Source organism: Siphateles boraxobius, unplaced genomic scaffold, assembly GCF_051911475.1.
Source record: "Siphateles boraxobius isolate OS27281-9 unplaced genomic scaffold, OSU_SipBor_1 23, whole genome shotgun sequence".
Lineage (NCBI taxonomy): Eukaryota > Metazoa > Chordata > Actinopteri > Cypriniformes > Leuciscidae > Siphateles > Siphateles boraxobius.
In genome coordinates, this window is record NW_027508844.1 from 1,117,712 (window position 1) to 1,140,000 (window position 22,289).

The 22,289-nt window shown below is 41.8% G+C and overlaps 1 protein-coding gene across 1 annotated transcript in view; it reads left to right on the top strand.

The window, feature by feature from the left end:
• LOC143747606 (FGGY carbohydrate kinase domain-containing protein-like) overlaps positions 1 to 22,289 on the top strand; it is a 68,886-nt gene that overhangs the window by 27,940 nt on the left and 18,657 nt on the right. Inside the window, exons 10-13 of the mRNA XM_077240430.1 lie at positions 18,374 to 18,435; positions 18,503 to 18,653; positions 19,180 to 19,258; positions 20,443 to 20,537. Coding sequence (XP_077096545.1) covers positions 18,374 to 18,435; positions 18,503 to 18,653; positions 19,180 to 19,258; positions 20,443 to 20,537 — 387 coding nt within the window. The remainder of the gene's footprint in view (positions 1 to 18,373; positions 18,436 to 18,502; positions 18,654 to 19,179; positions 19,259 to 20,442; positions 20,538 to 22,289) is intronic.

Below are 22,289 nucleotides of genomic sequence, written 5' to 3' on the forward strand. Positions count from 1 at the left end.
CAAATAATCATGCATTTTGAACAATGATGGTATATCATTAGAAGTAACAAATAAAGGTGGTGTCAAATTACAAACCACTGGAATATTATCTATTCCCTATAGAATTTAATGTCTGTTATTCCTTTCCCCATTCAGGCGGATACACAGGTCTCTGTCTTTCAGAGGGAGAAAGAAAGGGAGGCCATCAGAGCGCCTAAACATCGGTTTCTCATTAGTTTGCTGAAATCTCTCAGCTTTTTTTCTGCAAAATCGCTGTGTGTGTCCGCTGTGTGTGACATAAAAAAACACTTTATGTCATTCCTGACATTGGGTGGCGGGCGATTTTGGACAGTGGAATTTACTTGGAACATTGCGGGAACTTTTCCTCTGGAGTTTTCAAATGCCCCAGCAGACGACAGTTCACGTAAGCGTCTACCCAATTCATCAACAGAAATGTTACTAATGTTGGTTATAGTTATTCGAATCATTTGTGCAGTCTCGTTGTGCATGTTATTCAAAAATGTGTTCACAAATAGTAAATAATTTTCATCAACAGGGTAGGATTTATTTTTTATAGGTTCCGAGACAGGAGAAGTTTGAATGCTCTCATATCTGGGAGGAAGGGGCGCTCTGACTTCAGCAGGATGTGAAATAACTTTCTCCTCCTCAGGCTGTTCAGCTTGAGGGGGAGAAAGATTTTTGTTGTTATCCACTTTTGGACCACGATTCCAATAAGATTGCATCTTATTGCACCAGATCTTATAGGTACGTTTCATATACGAATAATCCCAATCGGGATCGCCCCAATTTCCAAAAATCATGTATTTTGCTTCACGCATATATGTGTCTTTAAATGAGCCGTCACGAGGAAACGCATCTAATTGTGTTTTGCCAGTTGACCAGCCAGCTAAATTTGACACATATGGCTCCGTAAAAAATGCTTGATTATTTCTAATCATAAAATCTTTCGGAGATTCATTTTCTAACGGTGGACTAATTTTATTCCCCATTGTACACACACAAAAATTTCTCCTTCATGCAACTTAAATAAATTGCAATATAGCCAAATGGAACTGTAGGGTATGGACCAATCAGACACTAATTATTCATTATATACAAAGGTTTATGAAACTCCAAAACTAACAGCCCAAATGAACGAACACAAGGGGCAGAAACAGTGTCATGTTACAGGGCATGATGAGGAGATTTTACGACCTCCGAGGAACGTGGCCACATGCACAAGAGAGAGACTATGAAACAGAAACCCTCTTTAAAACAGACTTTGCTGCATTAATCATAGACTAACTGATCTATAAATGAACATGCATAAAACTGTGAAAGAAACAGTGTAAATGGTTTACTGTCTCGTGTACTATTAGGTATATATTATGGTATGTATCCTGGTATACAACCAACTAACGATCAATGTAACCTCACCTGTATCATGCCTCTTACCTAATTAATCCTCATTTAATGACTCACACTTTGATGTTCATCACCTTCTTCTAGAATGCAGTGTGGATGTGTTATAGCTATCTGAGCATTAATGAAGGTATAACCACGCTAGGGACAAAGACCCGTAAATCAACTAAGAGCCACTTTCCCTCTCAGACATGTCACCTTTCTGATTGGTCGAGTTCAACCCTTAGGGGAGGATCTTTTCCAGGCTTTATTAGAGACAGCCCACATGTGACCTCACTCTCTTAGTTCTTTCATCCAGCCGCAACACTGCTCTGGTGATCCTGGGGAACCCCCTCCCCCTCCACAGGGGCCCCAGGGCCCAGCAGGCCTCGATCCTACCAGATATGGGCTCAGGCAGGAGAGAGAAGACTCTCACAAAGAACCAAGGACAATCTCAGGAGTTTTGGAACAAAGACTCCAACCAACAACGACTCCAATCACTCACTCTTCCGACTTCCTCACTTCTCCTGAGTGCTCAGCGTGGCCTCAACAGGGCCCCAGGCCCTGACCAAACCTGCGTTCCTGGAGAAAGAGAACTCTCAACCAACTTCCAGTTCACACTGCACTTCACTAGTCCCTTTCTCCGGTTGCCAATTTAATCCTATCACTAACCTATTTCTGTAATTCTGTATATATGTGTTTTTAATTTATTCATGTTTATGATTTAGTTAATAAAACTTATGCACTTTATGTATTTGGTTCTGATTTGCTTGCAATACGAAGTCCCTTTATGGTTTCGGTTCTTGCTACATGCTCAAAACGCTGTACATATTAAGAAATAATTATTCTTCTGTGTCCAGGGAAGATACCCTTTTCTTAGAATTAATGAATAATCAAAAGAGTTCGTTGGATGAACTGATTAATTGATTGCAATATTAATTTAGCCATGTCAAGTTAATCCAATTAACTGACCCAAATATTCATAATTAATCATAACAAGTTATTATTGATTATTAATATTTCATATAGCTAGGTTCCTTACAGAACTCAAAGAAAAGTATACAATTTCAAATTAATTGTGTTAGTAAATTGGCAAATAGAGAGAGAAATAAGAGAGAAGAAAAGAAAAGAGAAAGTGAAGAGAAAAAAAATAGTGATTTATTTATTCATAGCCCTAGACCAAAGGGAAATTAAAATAGACTTTGCAAAAGAAAACAAATTATCTGTGTAGCAAATCTATTTTTTTCTTGCAAAAAACGGAGGAAAGTGATCAATTTTCCTTACGTTCTTCCCGCATTTATCGAAAACAGGAGGATAACCGGTCCCGTATCGTTTTAAACAAAGACAAATAACATCAAAAGAGGGAGCTCAAATCTCTTTTGCTTGTTCTTCTCACATTTTTTATTAAAAATACGAGGCTACCGTCCTGTATCGTTTTATACAAGGACAAACAACAAAAAAGAGAGAGAGATCAGTTCCCTTTTTTCTGCTCTTCCCGCATTAATTAAAACACGAGGCTGATTTCACCAAATATGGTAAAAATCACGGCACTACAAATACTTTTTCTCAGCAGACAGTAAGAATCAACTTTCTCTTTTGTAAAAAAAAAAAAATTCTTACCTGTCTGGAGAAATCCCTGACGACGCCCCCAAGTGTTAGAATCGAAATGAAATGGTCCAAACGAGAAGTGCCAAAATTCTTGTTTTTTTATTATGAATAAACAATTCACAACCCCAGGCCGGAGGGAGACAAAACGCTCGGCTCATAATGTCTATATTATACATTAAATAGGCAAAGTATTACAGGGAGGAGTATAAGTCTAACCAATAGAACCAAACATTACATCATTGGCATATCATATAGACTTTATATAACAACTTCTTTATATGGGCAGTATCCGCTAGAATCTCCTTGCAAGCCTGGAGCTCAGAGGAAGCTCTTCAATGTATAACATAGAAACACAAAGAAAGAAAAGGAAGAGAAAGGAGAAGGGGGCTCCCTTCCTCATTAATGAATACCAGATGTTTAACTTTACATACATAGAAAAGAATGTGCAAACGTGTCAGTTTTAGGCTGAACAAAGAATCCTTCTTATGTTATAGATTTATGCTGAGGGAGAAAATATATTTCTAACAGGGTCTGAAGATTTTCATAGTGAAAACAAGGGTTGTGTACCGAAACCTGGTACCAATATGGAACCGGTACCTAATGGCTCGTTTCCACGGAGCGGTACGTTACGGTACGGTACAGTACAGTACGATTTGGGATGGTAAACCCTGATCTGGCTTGCATTTCCACCGCCAACAGTACCCTTACTCGATAGGCGTTGTAGTGTTACAAATTTATTAAAATGTTTTAATTTAGGTTCAACAGTATTTTATCTGAGAAAGTTACCATTTTGAGGCATATGACATTAACCGTTTTGTTGCTTCTCATCTGATGTCACAGACCTGCCTGTTCCTGTCTGTCCTGCTCTCTCTATTGTAAGTTAAATTGATCAGAGCACTGAGACTATCACCTTTTGTCTTTATGCACTGCCTGGCCATTAAGCTCTATGATAATGTGAAGGTATCGGTGAAGAGTCTGGCTGATTGGATTAGGATATTTACATTACACTGTTATGCTGATTGGATTAGGATGGGTAACACTCTCAGTCTAGGGCAAGTTCCTAAACTTGTATGCCTCATTTACATGCTTTTGTTTCAGAGTGTCTCCACCTTTATGTAATTCCTCCCCCTGAAAGGGTATATGATCTAAAATGTATAGAGCCTTAGTTAGACTTGGGTAAGATTTTGGACGAAGCAGACTACAGCAAATAAACAATCCTGCTTAAAAGATAAGCCAAGTTTCCTGGTCTTCGCTTCTGAGTTTTTCTACACTTAAGAAGAACAAGGTTTACAACAGTATCCTCTCCCCAAATTTGTCACTAATAAAACTCAATAAAAAATATTTAAAGAAAAGACTTATATTTACCTTTTAATAGTTTGTTTACATCTACCTTGTAAATATATATTTTTATTAAAAATGTTACAATTACAACAACAATTCAAGTGCAATCTTTCTTTGTAAAAACTAAAGTATACATTTTATCATACATATTTCAAAGTTAAGGATTCATTACTTTGGATATAGCCTAGGCTACATTGGAACAAACACATAATAACATATTATTTGATTACTTTATTTTTGACAAAACATACTATAGGCTATTTAACATATGAGCAAAATTGGCAAACAAAAGCTTATTTTAGATAGCAAATATTTTACAGTAAAAATGTATAATCTATCCAAAACTAGTCAACGAAATGTTGTCTTTCATATGTCTGTAACATAGGTCTTTCGTTTATATAAGAAATATAAATGTTAATTTGCAGTTTAATACGTTGCTTTTACAAATACATTTAATTTCAACATATTTCAGTCGATTTTTACTCATCTCAGTATAGCAATATAGTTTGCTAAAAGCGGATCATTCATTCACACACAGAAACGCGATTCAAATTTAAACTGTCTTTTTGCGAGTTGTGGTAAACAGCGCATCTCTGCCGTTCATTTATTCACACACAGAAACGCGATTCACTTGAGAATGAAAAAAAACTACAGTATTCCTCAGTATTATCGTACAGTATTATCATACATATTTTAAAGTTAAGGATTCATTAGTTTTTATATAGCTTACATTGGAACAAACACTATAATAACAACTTAGTTGATGAGTTTATTTTTGACAGAACATAGCCTACTATATATTTAAAATATTTGCAGAAACTGGATGACAAAAGCTTATTTCATATTTTAGAATAAAAACTTAATAATCTATCCAAAACTACAAAATGTTATCTATGGGATCAAATTACCGCCAAATGTATTGCGGCCACGGATCAAAATATAATAAGCGTGAATCAAAAAATAACAAGCATGAAAAATTTTTTTTTAAATACATTAAAAAATATTTTTTTACAAAACTTAAACTTGTTTTCATGCTTTCTTTAAAATGATGTTATCCTTGGTTTTATTACTCTGTACTTTGCGCTCTCTTTCATTTTCTGCTCATAATTTATTTTTTTGTACGCTTGTGCTGTTTTCCTCTTCGCTCATCTTTCCATCTTCTGCGCTTGCTCTTCCAAATGTTGCAGTTCGAGTTTCATGTAAATTAGGGCGGGCTTAAGCGTCACCATTGGTCCACTGGTTCTAGATTGACAGCTCCTCCTCTAGCCAATCAAACGAAGAGGGGAGTTGACGTCACTCCAATGCGACTCGCGCTACTGTACTGATGTTCTCTCGTAGCTACAGGTGAAGATAACCATCAGCTCAGCTGGCAAAAATCTTTCCGTGGCAGGACACCGTTAAACTGTATGTGTGCCTGCAACTCGACCTGTTACGTCTACCTGCCGATCCGTTATCGTTAAATTCGTCACTTTAACGACGACGACCTGTTGTGTCGTTAGTTGACAGTTGTGCCTGTCTGACGATCCATCATATTAACCTTTAAAGATGAATTGAACTGAAAAAAATCAACGTTGATAACATGTTGTTTATGACAATTAAAAGTAATTTACATTAAAAATTGTAACTAAAAATATCAATATAGCTTTTTTTTTGAAGCAGCACAAAAATTGCGTTTGTTACGCTGGCAATTCCGATGACGTCACTGGCATGGTAGGACCCGCGAAGGTATATATGCAACAGCTGCAAGTCCTATATACACACACGAAAATGAGTCATTTTAATGGCATGAGTTACGCATTTGAACATGTGAGGGACATGCCAGTTGTATCTGACTACCACCACATGGAGGACGACCAGTTTCAGGCTCCACATACAGTACAGCATCGTTTGGCGGGAAGTGTGTGGGCGCGGGCGCTGCCGGAGCATGGACACTGCACCGGAGTCGATCTGTTGAAGAGAGTAAAACTCAGCGTGGGTTAAAGAAGAAGAAGACAGGGTCGGCTGAATTGGGACTCGCACTTTATTTAGAAATAAAAAATAAAGAAAACAAAAGGTATCCTACAGCAATATATATACACAATCTCTCCACTCAGTCCGTTTGCCAGTGCGTGCTGTGGGTCGCGTGCGAGTCCCAGCTCTCTCTCCTCGCTCTCTCATTCCCGGCAGCTTATATGCGGTCTCCACGCCAATCACTGCAATCAGACACAGGTGTTCATCATCTGCACTTGACCTACTTACTCACCGCACAGCTCGCTGACTCGTCTCTCGCTACAGACTTCGCAAAACCACGCCCCCCTCGCCACATACCCCCACCGCCCCGACTCAGGCCGGGGAGCCGTCCGGCCTGTAGCCTCCCCCCCCCCCCCCCCCCTCCTGGAGAGGAAGTCAGCCACAGCCATCTGTGCACCCGGCCTGTGGACCACCTGGAATTTAAAAGGCTGTAAAGCTAGATACCAACGGGTGATCCGCGCGTTGGTATCCTTCATGCGGTGGTGCCACTGCAGGGGAGCGTCTTAGGTCTCGGACAGGTCGCAACCGCTGCCGTCTTATCAATTTGGGGACGCACCTGTCCGTGACCCAAGTGGAAGCCCAGATACCTTACTTCCACACGCCCAATCGCACACTTCTTTGGGTTGGCCGTGAGCCCAGCCCTTCCCAGCGTCTTCAGGACTGCCCGCAAATGCTGCATATGACGCTGCCAATCGTTACTATAGATGATAATATCATCCAAGTAGGCAGCGGCATATGCAGCATGCGGCCGGAGAATTTTGTCCGTCAGACGCTGAAAAGTCGCCGGAGCCCCGAACAAGCCGAAAGGAAGGGTGACAAATTGGTGTAATCCAAACGGCGTTGTGAAAGCTGACTTTTCTTTGGACATGGGAGACAAGGGGATCTGCCAATAACCCTTTGTTAAGTCCAGTGTCGAATAAAAATGAGCAGTACCCAGCCGATCAAGCAATTCGTCAACCCTCAGCATTGGATAAGCATCAAATTTAGACACCGCGTTCACCTTTCTATAGTCCACACAGAAACGGATCGAGCCGTCGGTTTTAGGAACTAAAACTATCGGGCTCGCCCAGTCACTGCTGGACTCTTCTATTACCCCCATATCCAGCATAGCCTCTAATTCGTTCTGAACTATCTTTTTTTTGTGTTCAGGTAAACGATACGGGCGGCAGCGCACCACCACCCCCGGATCCGTCTCAATGTGGTGCTGAATGAGGTCCGTTCGACCAGGCAGGGGAGAGAACACATCAGCAAATTCAGCTTGTAAATTTTTAATGTCAGTGAGCTGGGAGGGTGAGAGGTGATCTCCGCCAAGAGCCAGCGCGAGAGATTGTGGTTTTGTGTTCGCTTCTGGCCCGAGATCCTCCTCTCCGCTCACTACCGTCGCCAGCATCACTGACTCCGCCTCAACCCACTTTTTGAGGAGGTTGAGGTGATAAATTTGATGTGCCCCGCCCCTATCTGTTCGAACTACCTCATAGTTGAGATCGTTAACCCGCCGTGTGACCTCAAAAGGTCCTTGCCACTTTGCGAGTAATTTCGAGCTAGAAGTAGGGAGTAATACAAGCACCTTATCTCCCGGTGCTAATTGACGAAGTCTAGCCCCCCTGTTGTACAGCTGACTCTGTCTGTCCTGGGCCTGTAACAAATTCTCCATTGATAGCCGCCCCAAAGTTTGGAGTTTTGTTCTCAGGTCCAAGACATACTGAATTTCGTTCTTACTCTCTAAGAACGTCCAACACCCCGCGGGGCTGACGCCCATAGAGAAGCTCGAAGGGGGAAAACACCGTGGAGGCTTGGGGAACCTCGCGTACAACGAACAAGAGGGGTTCTAGCCACTCATCCCAATTTTTGGCGTCTTCGTGAACGAACTTTCGAATCATGGACTTCAAAGTGCGATTAAACCGTTCCACTAATCCGTCTGTCTGTGGGTGGTAGACGCTAGTGCGAATCGATTTAATGCCCAATAATTCATAAAGTTTGCGAATAGTTCGTGACATAAACGCCGTGCCCTGATCAGTGAGAATCTCCTTGAGGATTCCCACCCGGGAGATAATGAAAAGAGCGCGCTCGCAACACTTTTGGCAGAAATGTTACGGAGCGGGACTGCTTCAGGATACCGCGTTGCGTAATCCACCAGGACTAACGCAAAGCGGTGTCCACGTGCTGACCGTTCCAATGGCCCGATGAGGTCCATACCAATTCGTTCGAAGGGGACCTGCATTAGCGGAAGGGGGCACAATGGTGCTTTTGGATTGGCCGGTGGATTCACCAACTGACATTCACTGCAAGACGCGCACCACTTGCGCACATTCTCGTGAATGCCCGGCCAGAAGAACCGGGCCATGAGACGGTTTAGTGTCGCCGTTTGACCTAAATGCCCAGCCATTGGATTACAGTGAGCCGCCTGAAAAAGCATTTCCCGGCGGCTTTTAGGAACTAACAACTGCGTTGTATCCTCTTTTGACTGGGTGTCCTGGGTCACCCGATACAACTTATCTTTTAAAATAGCAAAATAGGGATAAGAGAGCGGTTGGTCTAGGTGGAGTACCTGGCCGTCGATAGAACGGACCTGATTAAAGGAATGTTTTAACGTCTCGTCCTGGGACTGCTCCAGGGGAAAATCATCGCGCTCTGTGAGGATAGTTCTCTCCAGAGTACTCCGTTCCCCTGCAGCAGGCACCAGAGGTCCCGGCTCAGCATCTCCCACCTGAACAACCGCTGTCTTTCCCTTGCTTTTCTTTTCCCAAGAGGCATCCGTACATAAAGACCCCAATATTTTACTAAAAGCAGGCCAATTCGTTCCCAGAATTAGCGGATCCCGGAGGTGCGGGTTAACTGCTACCTCTACGCTATGCTTTTGTCCCCTAAATTGAATTACCACAGGCATTATAGGATAACTTACCACCACCCCGTGCACACACCGCACCTTAACCATGCGGCTGTTATCCAATGCCCCAGGTTGAATCAGGCTTTGATGAATGGAGGTTTGGTTGCAGCCTGAATCCACCAAAGCCTGATAAGTACCCCCCTTGATACTCACTGGTATCTGGTACAGGCCAGCTTGATCGGGGGCAGCCTGTGGCGCGTCGGGAACCCGGATCAGTGTCCCCACCTCCATCACCGGACACCGGTCGATAAAGTGTCCCGGGTCCCCGCAGCGCCAACAGGCCGGCCCAGGCCTCCTCGCCGCCCCAGTGGCGGGAAGCGGGTCAAGGGATTGGCGTGGAGAGCGTAGGGTGGGGCCCTGAATGCGGGGACAGGCTCCGCCGGAGCCCCCGTTTTCCACCTCGGCGCCGGCCGGGGCATCAGCCCCCCACGAGACCTGGGAAGGGGAACAGGTTTGGGGAGAGAAGGGGACGAGAGAGAGAGAGAGGGAGAGAGAGAGGCAGATGGAAGGGGTTCGCCGACCCCTGGGCACGCCACCATGTGATCCTCCGCAAGGTGGATGGCCTGGTCCAGCGACGTCGGGCGGTGGCACTGGACGTCTTCTTGGGCAGTTTGGAGATGAATTGTTCCAGTACCACCTTGTTGATAACGTCCTCGACGTCGCGTCCGTCGGCCATCAGCCATCTGTGGCAGGAGTCCCGGAGCTGTTGCGCCATGACGAAGGGTCGGCCGGACTCTTCCAGGCTCAGGGATCTGAACCGCTGGCGATGTTGTTCTGGGGTCCGGCCGACCCGCTGAAGAATGGCGCGCCTCAGGTCTTCATAGACCAGGAGATTCTGGACTGGCAGTTGGTGGGCGGCTATCTGCGACTCTCCCGATAGCAGTGGGATGAGTCGCATGGGCCAGTCCGCTCGGGGCCATCCCCGGGCCTCGGCCGACCTCTCAAAAAGTACCAGGAATGCCTCCGGATCATCCTGGGGTCCCATCTTATTGAGAGGCAGGGGCGGGGCCGAGGCCGTAGCTGGATCGGGGACGGCCCGAATCTCCCGGTCGAGCCAGCTCCGGAACAGCTCGCGGTCTTCTTGCTGGCCTTGGAGAAGCATCTGGAACCGGTGGTCTTGCTCCTCCTTTACGGCCAGCAGGGCGTGGTGTTGTTCCCTGTGAAGACCCGCGAGCGTTTGGATGAGGTCCGCAAATGGCGTTCCTGGCGGGGGCTGCATGGCGGCGGCAGTCTTCTTCTTCCCGGGTTTCGGCACCAGTGTAGTAAAATTCAGCGTGGGTTAAGGAAGAAGAATACAGGGTCGGCTGAATTGGGACTCGCACTTTATTTAGAAATAAAAAATAAAGAAAACAAAAGGTGCGCTCGTGCGCCTTCACCGTAGTGAAACACTACAGCAATATATATACACTCTTTCCACTCAGTCCGTTTGCCAGTGTGTACTGCGGGTCGCGTGCGAGTCCCAGCTCTCTCTCCTCGCTCTCTCATTCCCGGCAGCTTATATGCGGTCTCCACGCCAATCACTGCAATCAGACGCAGGTGTTCATCATCTGCACTTGACCTACTTACTCACCGCACAGCTCGCTGACTCGTCTCTCGCTACAGACTTCGCAAAACCACGCCCCCCTCGCCACAGAGGTCAACCTGGAACATTTATTGATCGGCGAAAATGCATCACCATGCACCGTTCATTTCGGATGCTGTGCGGTGAGAGAGACATGTTGGAGGAGGCTAAGCTATCTCTAAGGGATGTCCGAGCTGAGACGGTGGAGCGCCCCATAAGTAGCTGGTATGTAACAGTGTATTTTACGAATTGGCGACTGGGCTAGGCTAGGCTAACTTATATCCTTTTCTCAGACTGTTAAGCTTAACAGTGTACCGGCAGTTCACTCTTTGGGCGAGGGGGCATTTGGGAAGGATGAATAAGATTCCGTTCCCATCCTGTGCAGTGAACTAACGTTAACGTTACATCTTTTCCCCTCAGCTGAACATCAAGGATTCTAGTATGCGTTGGACTTGTAGCTAAATAAAACATTTGATGTCAGACGCTTCATGTACTCATTGATGTTTTCAACACATCTGTCTCTCGTACCTAAGATTAAACACTAGAAATCACGACTAGAATAATTTTGTTGACAAGGCATGGGGTAGAGAGAAGCTAGCTCTGCTAGTATTGGTCGGCAACGGAGTATCCTACGATTCCAGTGACGTAGTTGAATGTTGAAATCCAACATGGCGCGCCCGTGTAACAACAACAACATTTTCAAAGTACCATTTTATCCCTTTCAACAAATTCTGCCATTTAAATAATTGTACCAATGAGAATAAATAAAATACATCTGTTATATCACATTTTTTCAAATTTCAGTTCAGTTCATCTTTAAAGCCCTGGCCTTACTTCTGGACCTTGCACTGTGAGCGTCGATCACCTGCGAGCCACACAACAGTGTTTCATTAAAGAATTCCTGATTTGAACGAGAAGTTTGAATGAATGACTCACTTATAAAGACAGTAACTTGCCACCACCTACTGGCCGTTTTACTTTCATATTTAATCTATGACATGGAAGGGCAATGACGGTCCTCCTGGATGCAGAGTTTAGCTCCTCCAACCCTAATCAAACACGCCTGAACCAGCTAATCATCATCTTTAGGATTATTAATACTGCTAGCTAGGTTTTTATCGGAGTTGATGCTAAATTCTGCAGGACAGTGGCACTCCAGAAACGTTACCTATCCCTGATCTTTTCAATAATTTTCATGTTGCTGTATTAAAAATTTAAGCTATATTTAAAACATTAATCCTAAAGTAATATGCAATTATGTAGCTATGCAAATGAACACAATAATTATAATAAATCACTGCATATCAAATCCACCTGGTTTCTGTAATCTCCTCTGTACACTATCATTTTCATTAATCTTTAGTCAAATGGTACATCTATCTAGTCTAGAATTAATTTACCATGCTACCTAGGCTATATGATCGCTTAACAACAACAATTAAGAAAATATTTCAGGATGCCGTATTTAACTGTAACGGATCACCAGGTAGGCTGTGCGTTTTTTTTCCTTTTACAAAGGCTACAGGTTTATTTTAAATTTTAGTTGTTGTTGTTCTTTGTTTTACATACTCTGAACTGTACCACAAATGCCTTTGTATTCGTCTTGTACTTTTTGCACTGTATGCCTTGTCTGTAATGGAACTAAATAATATAAAGGCTGTGTGTAGCATTGAAAGGTCAAAGTGCTAAATTCTTCAGACGGGCAAAATGGTCGTTTTTAACTTAATTTTAGCAAAGAAATGTAGTGTTTCAAAACTGCATGATGTTTTAGAGCTGCTTTAGGATAATCATGAGCCATTGTTTAACACCAATTACCAGTGTGCGCATTAAAATGTAGGCTACCTCAAAAAGGAGGAATTTAATTATTTGTATATGTCCAGAGTTCAGATAGCTTTACTGCTTAAAAGTCCTTGTAAAGTTTAAAATAAACTTTTTGTGAAAAATATTTTTTAATGTGTTTAAAGTTTTTATTCATGCTTGTTATTTTTTGAATCACGCTTATTATATTTTGATCCGTGGCCGCAATACATTTGGCGGGAATTTGATCCCATTTTTGATTCACGCTTATTATATTTTGATCCGTGGCCGCAATATATTTGGCGGGAATTTGATCCCATAGTTATCTTTTATATTTCATCTCTAACATAGTAGGCTAAACATAAACAACAGTGCCCATCTGTGCCGTTAATTCATTCACTCACAGAAACGTGATTCAAATTTAAAGTCTTTTTGCATTTACAGACATTAGAACAAAGCACAAGAATAAAAAACTTAGGGTAGCTACTCACAATTCTCGGCTAGATCGGTCGCTCCTCAAAATGAAAATAAACCATTACATGTTCTGAGGTAAATGTCCCAGGATTACTCCTCACAGTCACAGCCTCACAAGACGAAAAGGTACATTAATCTGATGATTAAATTTGTTGTGTTATCGCGTTTATGAGGGACGTTGACACGTTTGCATGTGTCGCTTCAGATCATTTGCGTTTGAATACCGCGCGCTCTCCGTGGGCGTGTCACATTAGCAGACTAATGAGCTGAGAGAACGATAATGAGATCGGCTGACACCCCTCTCTTTTTTATAGATTACATAAACAGAGAATATTTATTTTAGTTTTGAATTAGATATTTTAAAAGTACAAACTTAAATGATTATAAAGATATAATGCTCATGCTTGGGTGAATAGTATTCGCTGAGTTTTGTTTAAGTTTAGAGACGTGCTCCAGAAAAAAGGTTAACCGAGATGGAGAGACAGAAAGCACACCCTGTTTATTTTCTTTATTTTACAAAAGCACAATGTTTTATTTCGATTGTAAGTGGACACATAAAAAATAGACATTCAACAGTTTATTTTTTTATATTTCTTAAGTGTGTTTGACCAAAAATGACAGAGTATTTTAAGTCTATTTTCCTGCTACTGTATGTGAAAAAAATCGAGCAAAACGCGCCGGCGCGTTTGTCGACCCCAGAGGGTTAAAGAAATCTTAAACATCATAGCCACACAAATGGGGTTCAGGCAATGCGTATTGGTTATATTCACTGCATGCATAACGTTAGCCTATTCATAACAAAATTTCATTTAAATTTTAAAAATATTACAATTATTAATATGGTCCAGGCAATATGTGCATTTGTACTAAACAACAAATGTTGCAGTAAACAACATTACAGTGCTCATCTTCACTGTAATAAAATTAAAAATGACAAAACTCAACCCTGTCTCTTTTTGTTAAACTTCAGTTTTATCAATAATAGCCATTATAAAAGTATAAGTAAAAGGTACAAGAAGCTATACAATAAGAAATAAAGCAAACAATTCAGTCAAAAGTCAGCGCTCTAGTCTAATGTTACAACAGTAAAGTTAAATAGCCTAAATATATAAAGTTTTGAAACTTCACTTAGCCCTCAACCATTGGCCAGGGAACAAATGATAGATTCACGAGACCAAAGATCGCCCGTTAGGTCTACACAAGACGAATTATATCTCATATTTAACCACTACAGAGACGTCAGCGGCAAACGTCAGAACGACTAGCCGAGGAAAGGCTGTTCCAGGCGGGGTACATGAGCGCCGAACGCCCTGTGATCGCCTGGAATGGATCTCACAACCTAGATCAAATTTTCATAAATCTTTATAAATAAACCACAGATTTGAGCTTTAAACAACTACATTCTCACCTGAAAAACTCTTAAAACGACATTTTGAGACACAATGACAGTAATATATTTCAACTGTATATTAAAAAATGGTGCTTCTTATGTTGTCATTCCCCTTCTAGCACGTGCAAGTGACTATTCTCTGTCAACCAATCAGCATTCTGCAGTGAGTCTAGCTCCACCCTTTAGGTACCGTACCACTGTGCTAAGTACCCCAACGGAAGGGTACTGAAAAAATGGTATGGCTTTTGACAGTGGAAACGGAAATAATTGCGTACCATACTGTACTGTACCGTACCGCACCGCTCGGAAACGAGCCATAAGTTACCGACATGTACTCGGACCGAATCAAAACGCAGATTTCGGTGACACTTATGCCTCAGCTGTCGGTTGAAATACTTCCCTCTGGTTCTCCGAAACGGACGTAAGAAGCATCATCACCGCACGTGATCGCTAGTTAACCCTTTAACACGTACGATCGTTCACGCCGGTGTGATTAGACACATAAGTAGACTACCTACTAGCAAACAATACATTTATTGTTTGTAAAATACACAACGATGTCCATGGAAGCAGCAATAACAATCCTTTCAATTATAAATTGAAGACGTGTTTAGATGCATATTGTGTAGGTAATTATAAAATTTACTCTATTCTTCTCACACTTCACTGGCCACTTTCATGTATTTTGGGAGAAGTGGATGAATTGACGCGCTATAGGCCTAAATCTGACAGATGCAATTCTCTGAACTGCGGTGCGTACTAACATGGCGAACATTATGCGTTAGATCAACTAACATGAATCATGACCATTATAAAGGTTTCTTAAGACAAAACACATTCACTTACACGTATTTAAGAATAAAAAATATCAGCCAAGGACTGACTCGCCCGTCACGCAACCAATCACAATCACGTTTTGTTCCGCACCATGTTTAGTGTGAAAATGTAAAGTTGATGTCCCTACAATAACAGACCTACATACATCTAATAAATTAGTCAGGAGTCAGGAGAGGTGTCATATTTGGCCAGAGAAGACAAGAAATGTGTTAATATTTCTGCAAAAGAGAAGCTAGTTTGTAGCACACCAAGAATACACACTACTTTGCTGTTAATTAGAAATGTAACTGCTATTTAGTGTTAAATTATTGTAGTTGGGTTAGGTGGCTTGGGTTTTATTGTGAATTTATTATGAAAATTTGTTGTGTTTTGTATTTAGTACACTTTACATATTTCAGTATACTTAAAAAAATCTATATATTGTTAATTTTTAAGATTATTTTATTTATTTATTTTTCAATAAAAAAGCCGTTCTTTAATGTCATTCACCATCGTTTTGAGGCTCTTTTTTTAAAGTATCGGTTCAGGCACCGTTTAGGCAGCGGTACCGTTTTAAAAGTATTGATTTGGCACCGAAAAAAAAAAGAAACGATAGCCAACTCCAGTGAAAACTATGAATAGTTGTGCGTTCACTGTGTTTTTATCCTTGTTCGACTCCTTTGTGAGTCGAGTCTCCTGTGCGATCTGTGTTTGTTTGATGCTCAGAGCTTCAGTCATTTATGAGGTTGTGCTTTGTGTTAAGACGCTGCTTGAGAATGTTGACAGAAAGACAGTTTATTTGGGTTTGAAACAGAGCCATGATGTCTTGGTTGATTAATTGATTGATTGGTTGGTTGGTTGATCGATTTGATTGGTAACTTGGTTGGGGTTTTTTCTTGATTGATTTATGATTGATTTGATTGGTTGGTTGTTTGTTTTATTGGTTGGTTTTTCTTGGATGATTGGTGGTTTGTTTGTTTTTTCTACTTGGTTGGTTGTTTTTTTCTTGGGTTGATTAGTTAATTGATTTGATTGGTTGGGTAGTTGGTTGTTGTTTTTTATTGGTTGGTTAATTGATTCGATTGGTTGGTTGTTTTGTTATTTTCTTGGTTTCTTGGTTGGTTGGTAGATTTTGATTAGTTGGTTGGGTCTTTTTCTTGGTTGATTGTTTGTTTGGTTGATTGATTCGTTAGTTTTTTTCTTGGGTTTGTTGGTTGGTTGATTGATTTGATTGGTTGGTTGTTGTTTTTTCTTGGTTCATTGGTTGGTTTATTGATTCGATTGGTTGTTGGTTTTTTCTTGGGTTGGTTGATTAATTTGATTGGTTGGTTGGGTTTTTTTCTTGGTTTATTGGTTGAGTAATTGGTTGTTTTGTTCTTGAAAGGAGTGGTTGTTTGGTTTTTGTTGTTTTTCTTGGGTTGGTTGGTTGATTTGGTTGGTTCTTTGTTTTTTTTCTCGGTTTATTGATCGGTTGATTGATTCGATTGGTTTTTTGGTTGATTGGTTGGTTTTTCTTGGATGATTGGTGGTTTGTTTGTTTTTTCTACTTGGTTGGTTGTTTTTTTCTTGGGTTGATTAGTTAATTGATTTGATTGGTTGGGTAGTTGGTTGTTTTTTTATTGGTTGGTTAATTGATTCGATTGGTTGGTTGTGTTGTTATTTTCTTGGTTTATTGGTTGGTTGGTAGATTTTGATTAGTTGGTTGGGTTTTTTTCTTGGTTGATTGTTTGTTTGGTTGATTGATTCGTTAGTTTTTTTCTTGGGTTTGTTGGTTGGTTGATTGATTTGATTGGTTGGTTGTTGTTTTTTCTTGGTTTATTGGTTGGTTTATTGATTCGATTGGTTGTTGGTTTTTTCTTGGGTTGGTTGATTAATTTGATTGGTTGGTTGGGTTTTTTTCTTGGTTTATTGGTTGATTGATTGGTTGTTTTGTTCTTGAAAGTAGTGGTTGTTTGGTTGTTGTTGTTTTTATTGGGTTGGTTGGTTGATTTGGTTGGTTGGTTGTTGTTTTTTTGTCAGTTTATTGATCGGTTGATTGATTTGATTGTTTTTTTTTGGTTGATTGGTTGTATTGTTCTTGGATGATTGGTTGTTTTTTTTGGATGATTGGTTAGTTTTCTACTTGGTTTGATTGATTGATGGATTGTTTTTATTGGTTGGTTTAGTTGATTGGTTGATTAGTTGGTTGGTTATTTTCTTGGTTTGGTTTATTAGTTGGTTGGTTGTTTTCTTGGTTGGTGGGTGGTTGGTTGATTGGTTGTTGTCTTTAATGGTTGGTTGGTTGGTTGATTGGTCGTTTTTTTACCTGGTTGGTGTTTTTCTTGGTTGTTTGGTTTATTAGTTGGTTTCTTCGTTGGTTGGTTGTTTGTTTGGTTATTTTCTTGGTTTTTGGTTGGTTGTTTCCTTGGTAGTTTGATTGATTGGTTGGTTTTGTTGGTCGTTAGGTTGGTTGTTTGGTTGATATTTTAAATTGGTTGTTTGGTTGATTGGTTGTATTGTTCTTGGATGATTGGTTGTATTGTTCTTGGATGATTGGTTAGTTTTCTACTTGGTTTGATTGATTGATGGATTGTTTTTATTGGTTGGTTTAGTTGATTGGTTGATTAGTTGGTTGGTTATTTTCTTGGTTTGGTTTATTAGTTGGTTGGTTGTTTTCTTGGTTGGTGGGTGGTTGGTTGATTGGTTGTTGTCTTTATTGGTTTGTTGGTTGATTGGTCGTTTTTTTACTTGGTTGGTGGTTTTCTTGGTTGTTTGGTTTATTAGTTGGTTTCTTGGTTGGTTGTTTGTTTGGTTATTTTCTTGGTTTTTGGTTGATGTTTCCTTGGTAGTTTGATTGATTGGTTGGTTTTGTTGGTCGTTAGGTTGGTTGTTTGGTTGATATTTTAAATTGGTTGTTTGGTCTGATTGATTGGTGTAGTTGATTGGTTGGCTGTTGTTTTTTTAGTTTATTGGTTGGTTGGTAGTTTGGCTGCTTGGTTCCAGACAGTCATCACTGTACTACAGGACATTGTGACAAACGTTACAATAAACACATAATACGCTATATATACAGATGGTTTACATGTAAATATATGAATATCTTAATTAGAGCGATGTCATGTCCTTTCAGGTGGACCATGTGGTGAACGGACACGCCGCTTCGAGGCAGCTGAAAGAGCAGGCGGAGAAGAGGTGAGCATCAGTCGCTCTGATGCGTTTCTGTTCTCACTCAGTCTGATCGCTGAGCTTTTCTCTGCAGTGGGAAACACGTTTACTCCTGCCTGAACCTCCATCTGGAGCACATGTCTGGAGACGCAGCACAGCTGGAGCAGCTGACGGCCGGCCTGCACATCTGGCCTGATTTCCACGGCAACCGCTCTCCTCTGGCCGACCAGACGTCACGGGGATCGGTGAGGAACGCTGTGCTTGTTACAGTGCTGATGAAAAAATATAATATAATATAATATAAAAACATAAGATTTAAATTTATATTTACATTTTACTATTTATTCATTATGTTCCAGTTTTCATTGTACTGCCTTTAATTTAATTTATTTTTGTATTATTTATTAATAAAACTGATAACTGGACGTACATTTTCTGCAGAATATGTGAGTGGTGCTTACTGCGGCAAAATTTGGCACCAGGCAGTTGTTCGGATGTTGTGGGTGGTTGCTAGGGTTGTTGGTGCTGCTAGAATGAGAATATTGAGAATGAACTCCAAATTAACATTTATAGTAATGACAATCTTTTTTTTTTATTATATTTTTGGGCTTTTTTCCTTTATTTCAGAGGACAGAAATGTGGATTTAACAGGGACATTTGCTTAATGTCATGAAAATAATGTTAATAGCCCTATAAAGTACTTTTTTCTTTACGTTCTAGAAAGAAAGATTTTCTTTACGTTTAATATAATTTCTTATTTTAATTATTTTATATGACATCACAACCCTCTTCCTGTGCGGGGGGCTGAGCAAGAACGCGCTGTTCGTACAGACACACGCCAACACCACGGGTCAATGCTCACTCACACACACACGCTCATATATCTGACATGGTAGAGACCTGCGCGGGACGGATTTTATCCCGTTTCCTATAAAAATATATGTTGTTTTCTCCCGCTGCCGCCCGCAACAATCAAGTTTCGTCCCGCTCCCGCCCGCAAAATCCCGCGGGTAAACGTATAAGTACTTTTTTTTTTAAATACATTGCATATTCTGCCTGCTACTCTGTGATTTTTTCACTTGCTCCCCTGTTGAATATAAAAAAGAAAAAAAAAGAAACGGAAAATAAACAAATGTTTTGTTTTATTTGCGCTTAATTCAATGGATGAACTTGAACAAGGAACTTAGAACAAATAAATACAGTAAAAAAAGTAAGAAATGTACATAAATAAAAATATACAATAATGATTATAGTATAGCCTTATAAATTATATAATAATAATAAACCTGGATTTCTTTCATGTTCAAAAGTAGCCTATATATAGGGCCTAATACTGCTTAAGAATGCTGCCTTTGCTTTTAGCACTTCCTTCAAACATTAAACAAAAACTATCCTTATTCCTCTATAACAAAATATACCAATTTTAAATATTTAGCTAAATAAAAAAAAAACTGAATTAACTAAAACAATTTAAAAAAAACTGTATGACTACTTAATGTGCCCATGCAGGAATAGCATGTCGTTCACTGATGAGGAGTTCAGATTAATCCGTCTCTGCTCCAGTATGCGACCGCAAATACTGAAAGCCCTCTCCGATGGTGCGCTGGAAGTTGGAATGCAAAGTACATGGCGTGTGTCATGCGGTGCAGACATTTTGCCTCTGTGTGGTAGGCTTGGCTGTTCTGCGCCTATGAACCACGCGAGAGTTAGCTTCCGACCATGTGCCTGTAAATCGTTTTTATTTTAGTTATCCTTGTTGGTTGTGCATTAGATAAATAATGGTTTATTTGTTTCTAGTTATTTTATTTTGTTCTATATTTCCCACAAATAATTTTATTTTCCCGCAACCCGCACACAATAATATCTTTTCGCCCGCACCCGCATTCACCCATCAAATATTGTCCCGCGCCGCACACGGTTGCGCTGGGTCCCGGGGTAGTCTCGCAGAAGTGCAGGTCTCTACACTCAGGTATCTGACATGACATGACCAACACCACGGGTCAGTGCTCTGAGGGATGTGTGTGTGTGTTTCAGGGCTGCCGGTGGTCCTGTCGGCCGAACCAGAGGCCGTTCTGTTGGGAGCTGCTGTGATCGGAGCCTGTGCTTCATCTGACTGTGGCTCCATACAGGTACAAAACACACACACACACACACACACACACACACACACACACACACACACACACACACACACACACACTCACACTCAGCCGCTGTGATCGGAGCCTGTGCTTCATCTGACTGTGGCTCCATACAGGTACAAAACACACACACACACACACACACACACACACACACACACACACACACACACACACACACACACACACACACACACACACACACACACTCAGCCACTGTGATCGGAGCCTGTGCTTCATCTGACTGTGGCTCCATACAGGTACAAAACACACACACACACACACACACACACACACACACACACACACACACACACACACACACTCAGCCGCTGTGATCGGAGCCTGTGCTTCATCTGACTGTGGCTCCATACAGGTACAAAACACACACACACACACACACACTCACACACACACACACACACACACACACACACACACACACACACACACACACACACACACACACACACACACACACACACACACACACACTCAGCCGCTGTGATCGGAGCCTGTGCTTCATCTGACTGTGGCTCCATACAGGTACAAAACACACACACACACACACACACACACACACACACACACACACACACACACACACACACACACACTCAGCCGCTGTGATCGGAGCCTGTGCTTCATCTGACTGTGGCTCCATACAGGTACAAAACACACACACACACACACACACTCTCTCACACACACACACACACACACACACACACACACACACACACACACACACACACACACACACACACTCAGCCGCTGTGATCGGAGCCTGTGCTTCATCTGACTGTGGCTCCATACAGGTACAAAACACACACACACACTCAGCCGCTGTGATCGGAGCCTGTGCTTCATCTGACTGTGGCTCCATACAGGTACAAAACACACACACACACACACACACTCAGCCGCTGTGATCGGAGCCTGTGCTTCATCTGACTGTGGTTCCATACAGGTACAAAACACACACACACACACACACTCAGCCGCTGTGATCGGAGCCTGTGCTTCATCTGACTGTGGCTCCATACAGGTACAAAACACACACACACACACACACACACTCAGCCGCTGTGATCGGAGCCTGTGCTTCATCTGACTGTGGCTCCATACAGGTACAAAACACACACACACACACACACACACGCACTCAGCTGCTGTGATCGGAGCCTGTGCTTCATCTGACTGTGGCTCCATACAGGTACAAAACACACACACACACACACACACACGCACTCAGCTGCTGTGATCGGAGCCTGTGCTTCATCTGACTGTGGCTCCATACAGGTACAAAACACACACACACACACACACACACACACACACACACACACACACACACACACACACACACACACACACACACACACACACACACACACACACACACACACTCAGCCGCTGTGATCGGAGCCTGTGCTTCATCTGACTGTGGCTCCATACAGGTACAAAACACACACACACACACACACACACACTCAGCCGCTGTGATCGGAGCCTGTGCTTCATCTGACTGTGGCTCCATACAGGTTCAACACACACACACACACACACACACACACTCAGCCGCTGTGATCGGAGCCTGTGCTTCATCTGACTGTGGCTCCATACAGGTACAAAACACACACACACACACACACACACACTCAGCCGCTGTGATCGGAGCCTGTGCTTCATCTGACTGTGGCTCCATACAGGTACAAAACACACACACACACACACACA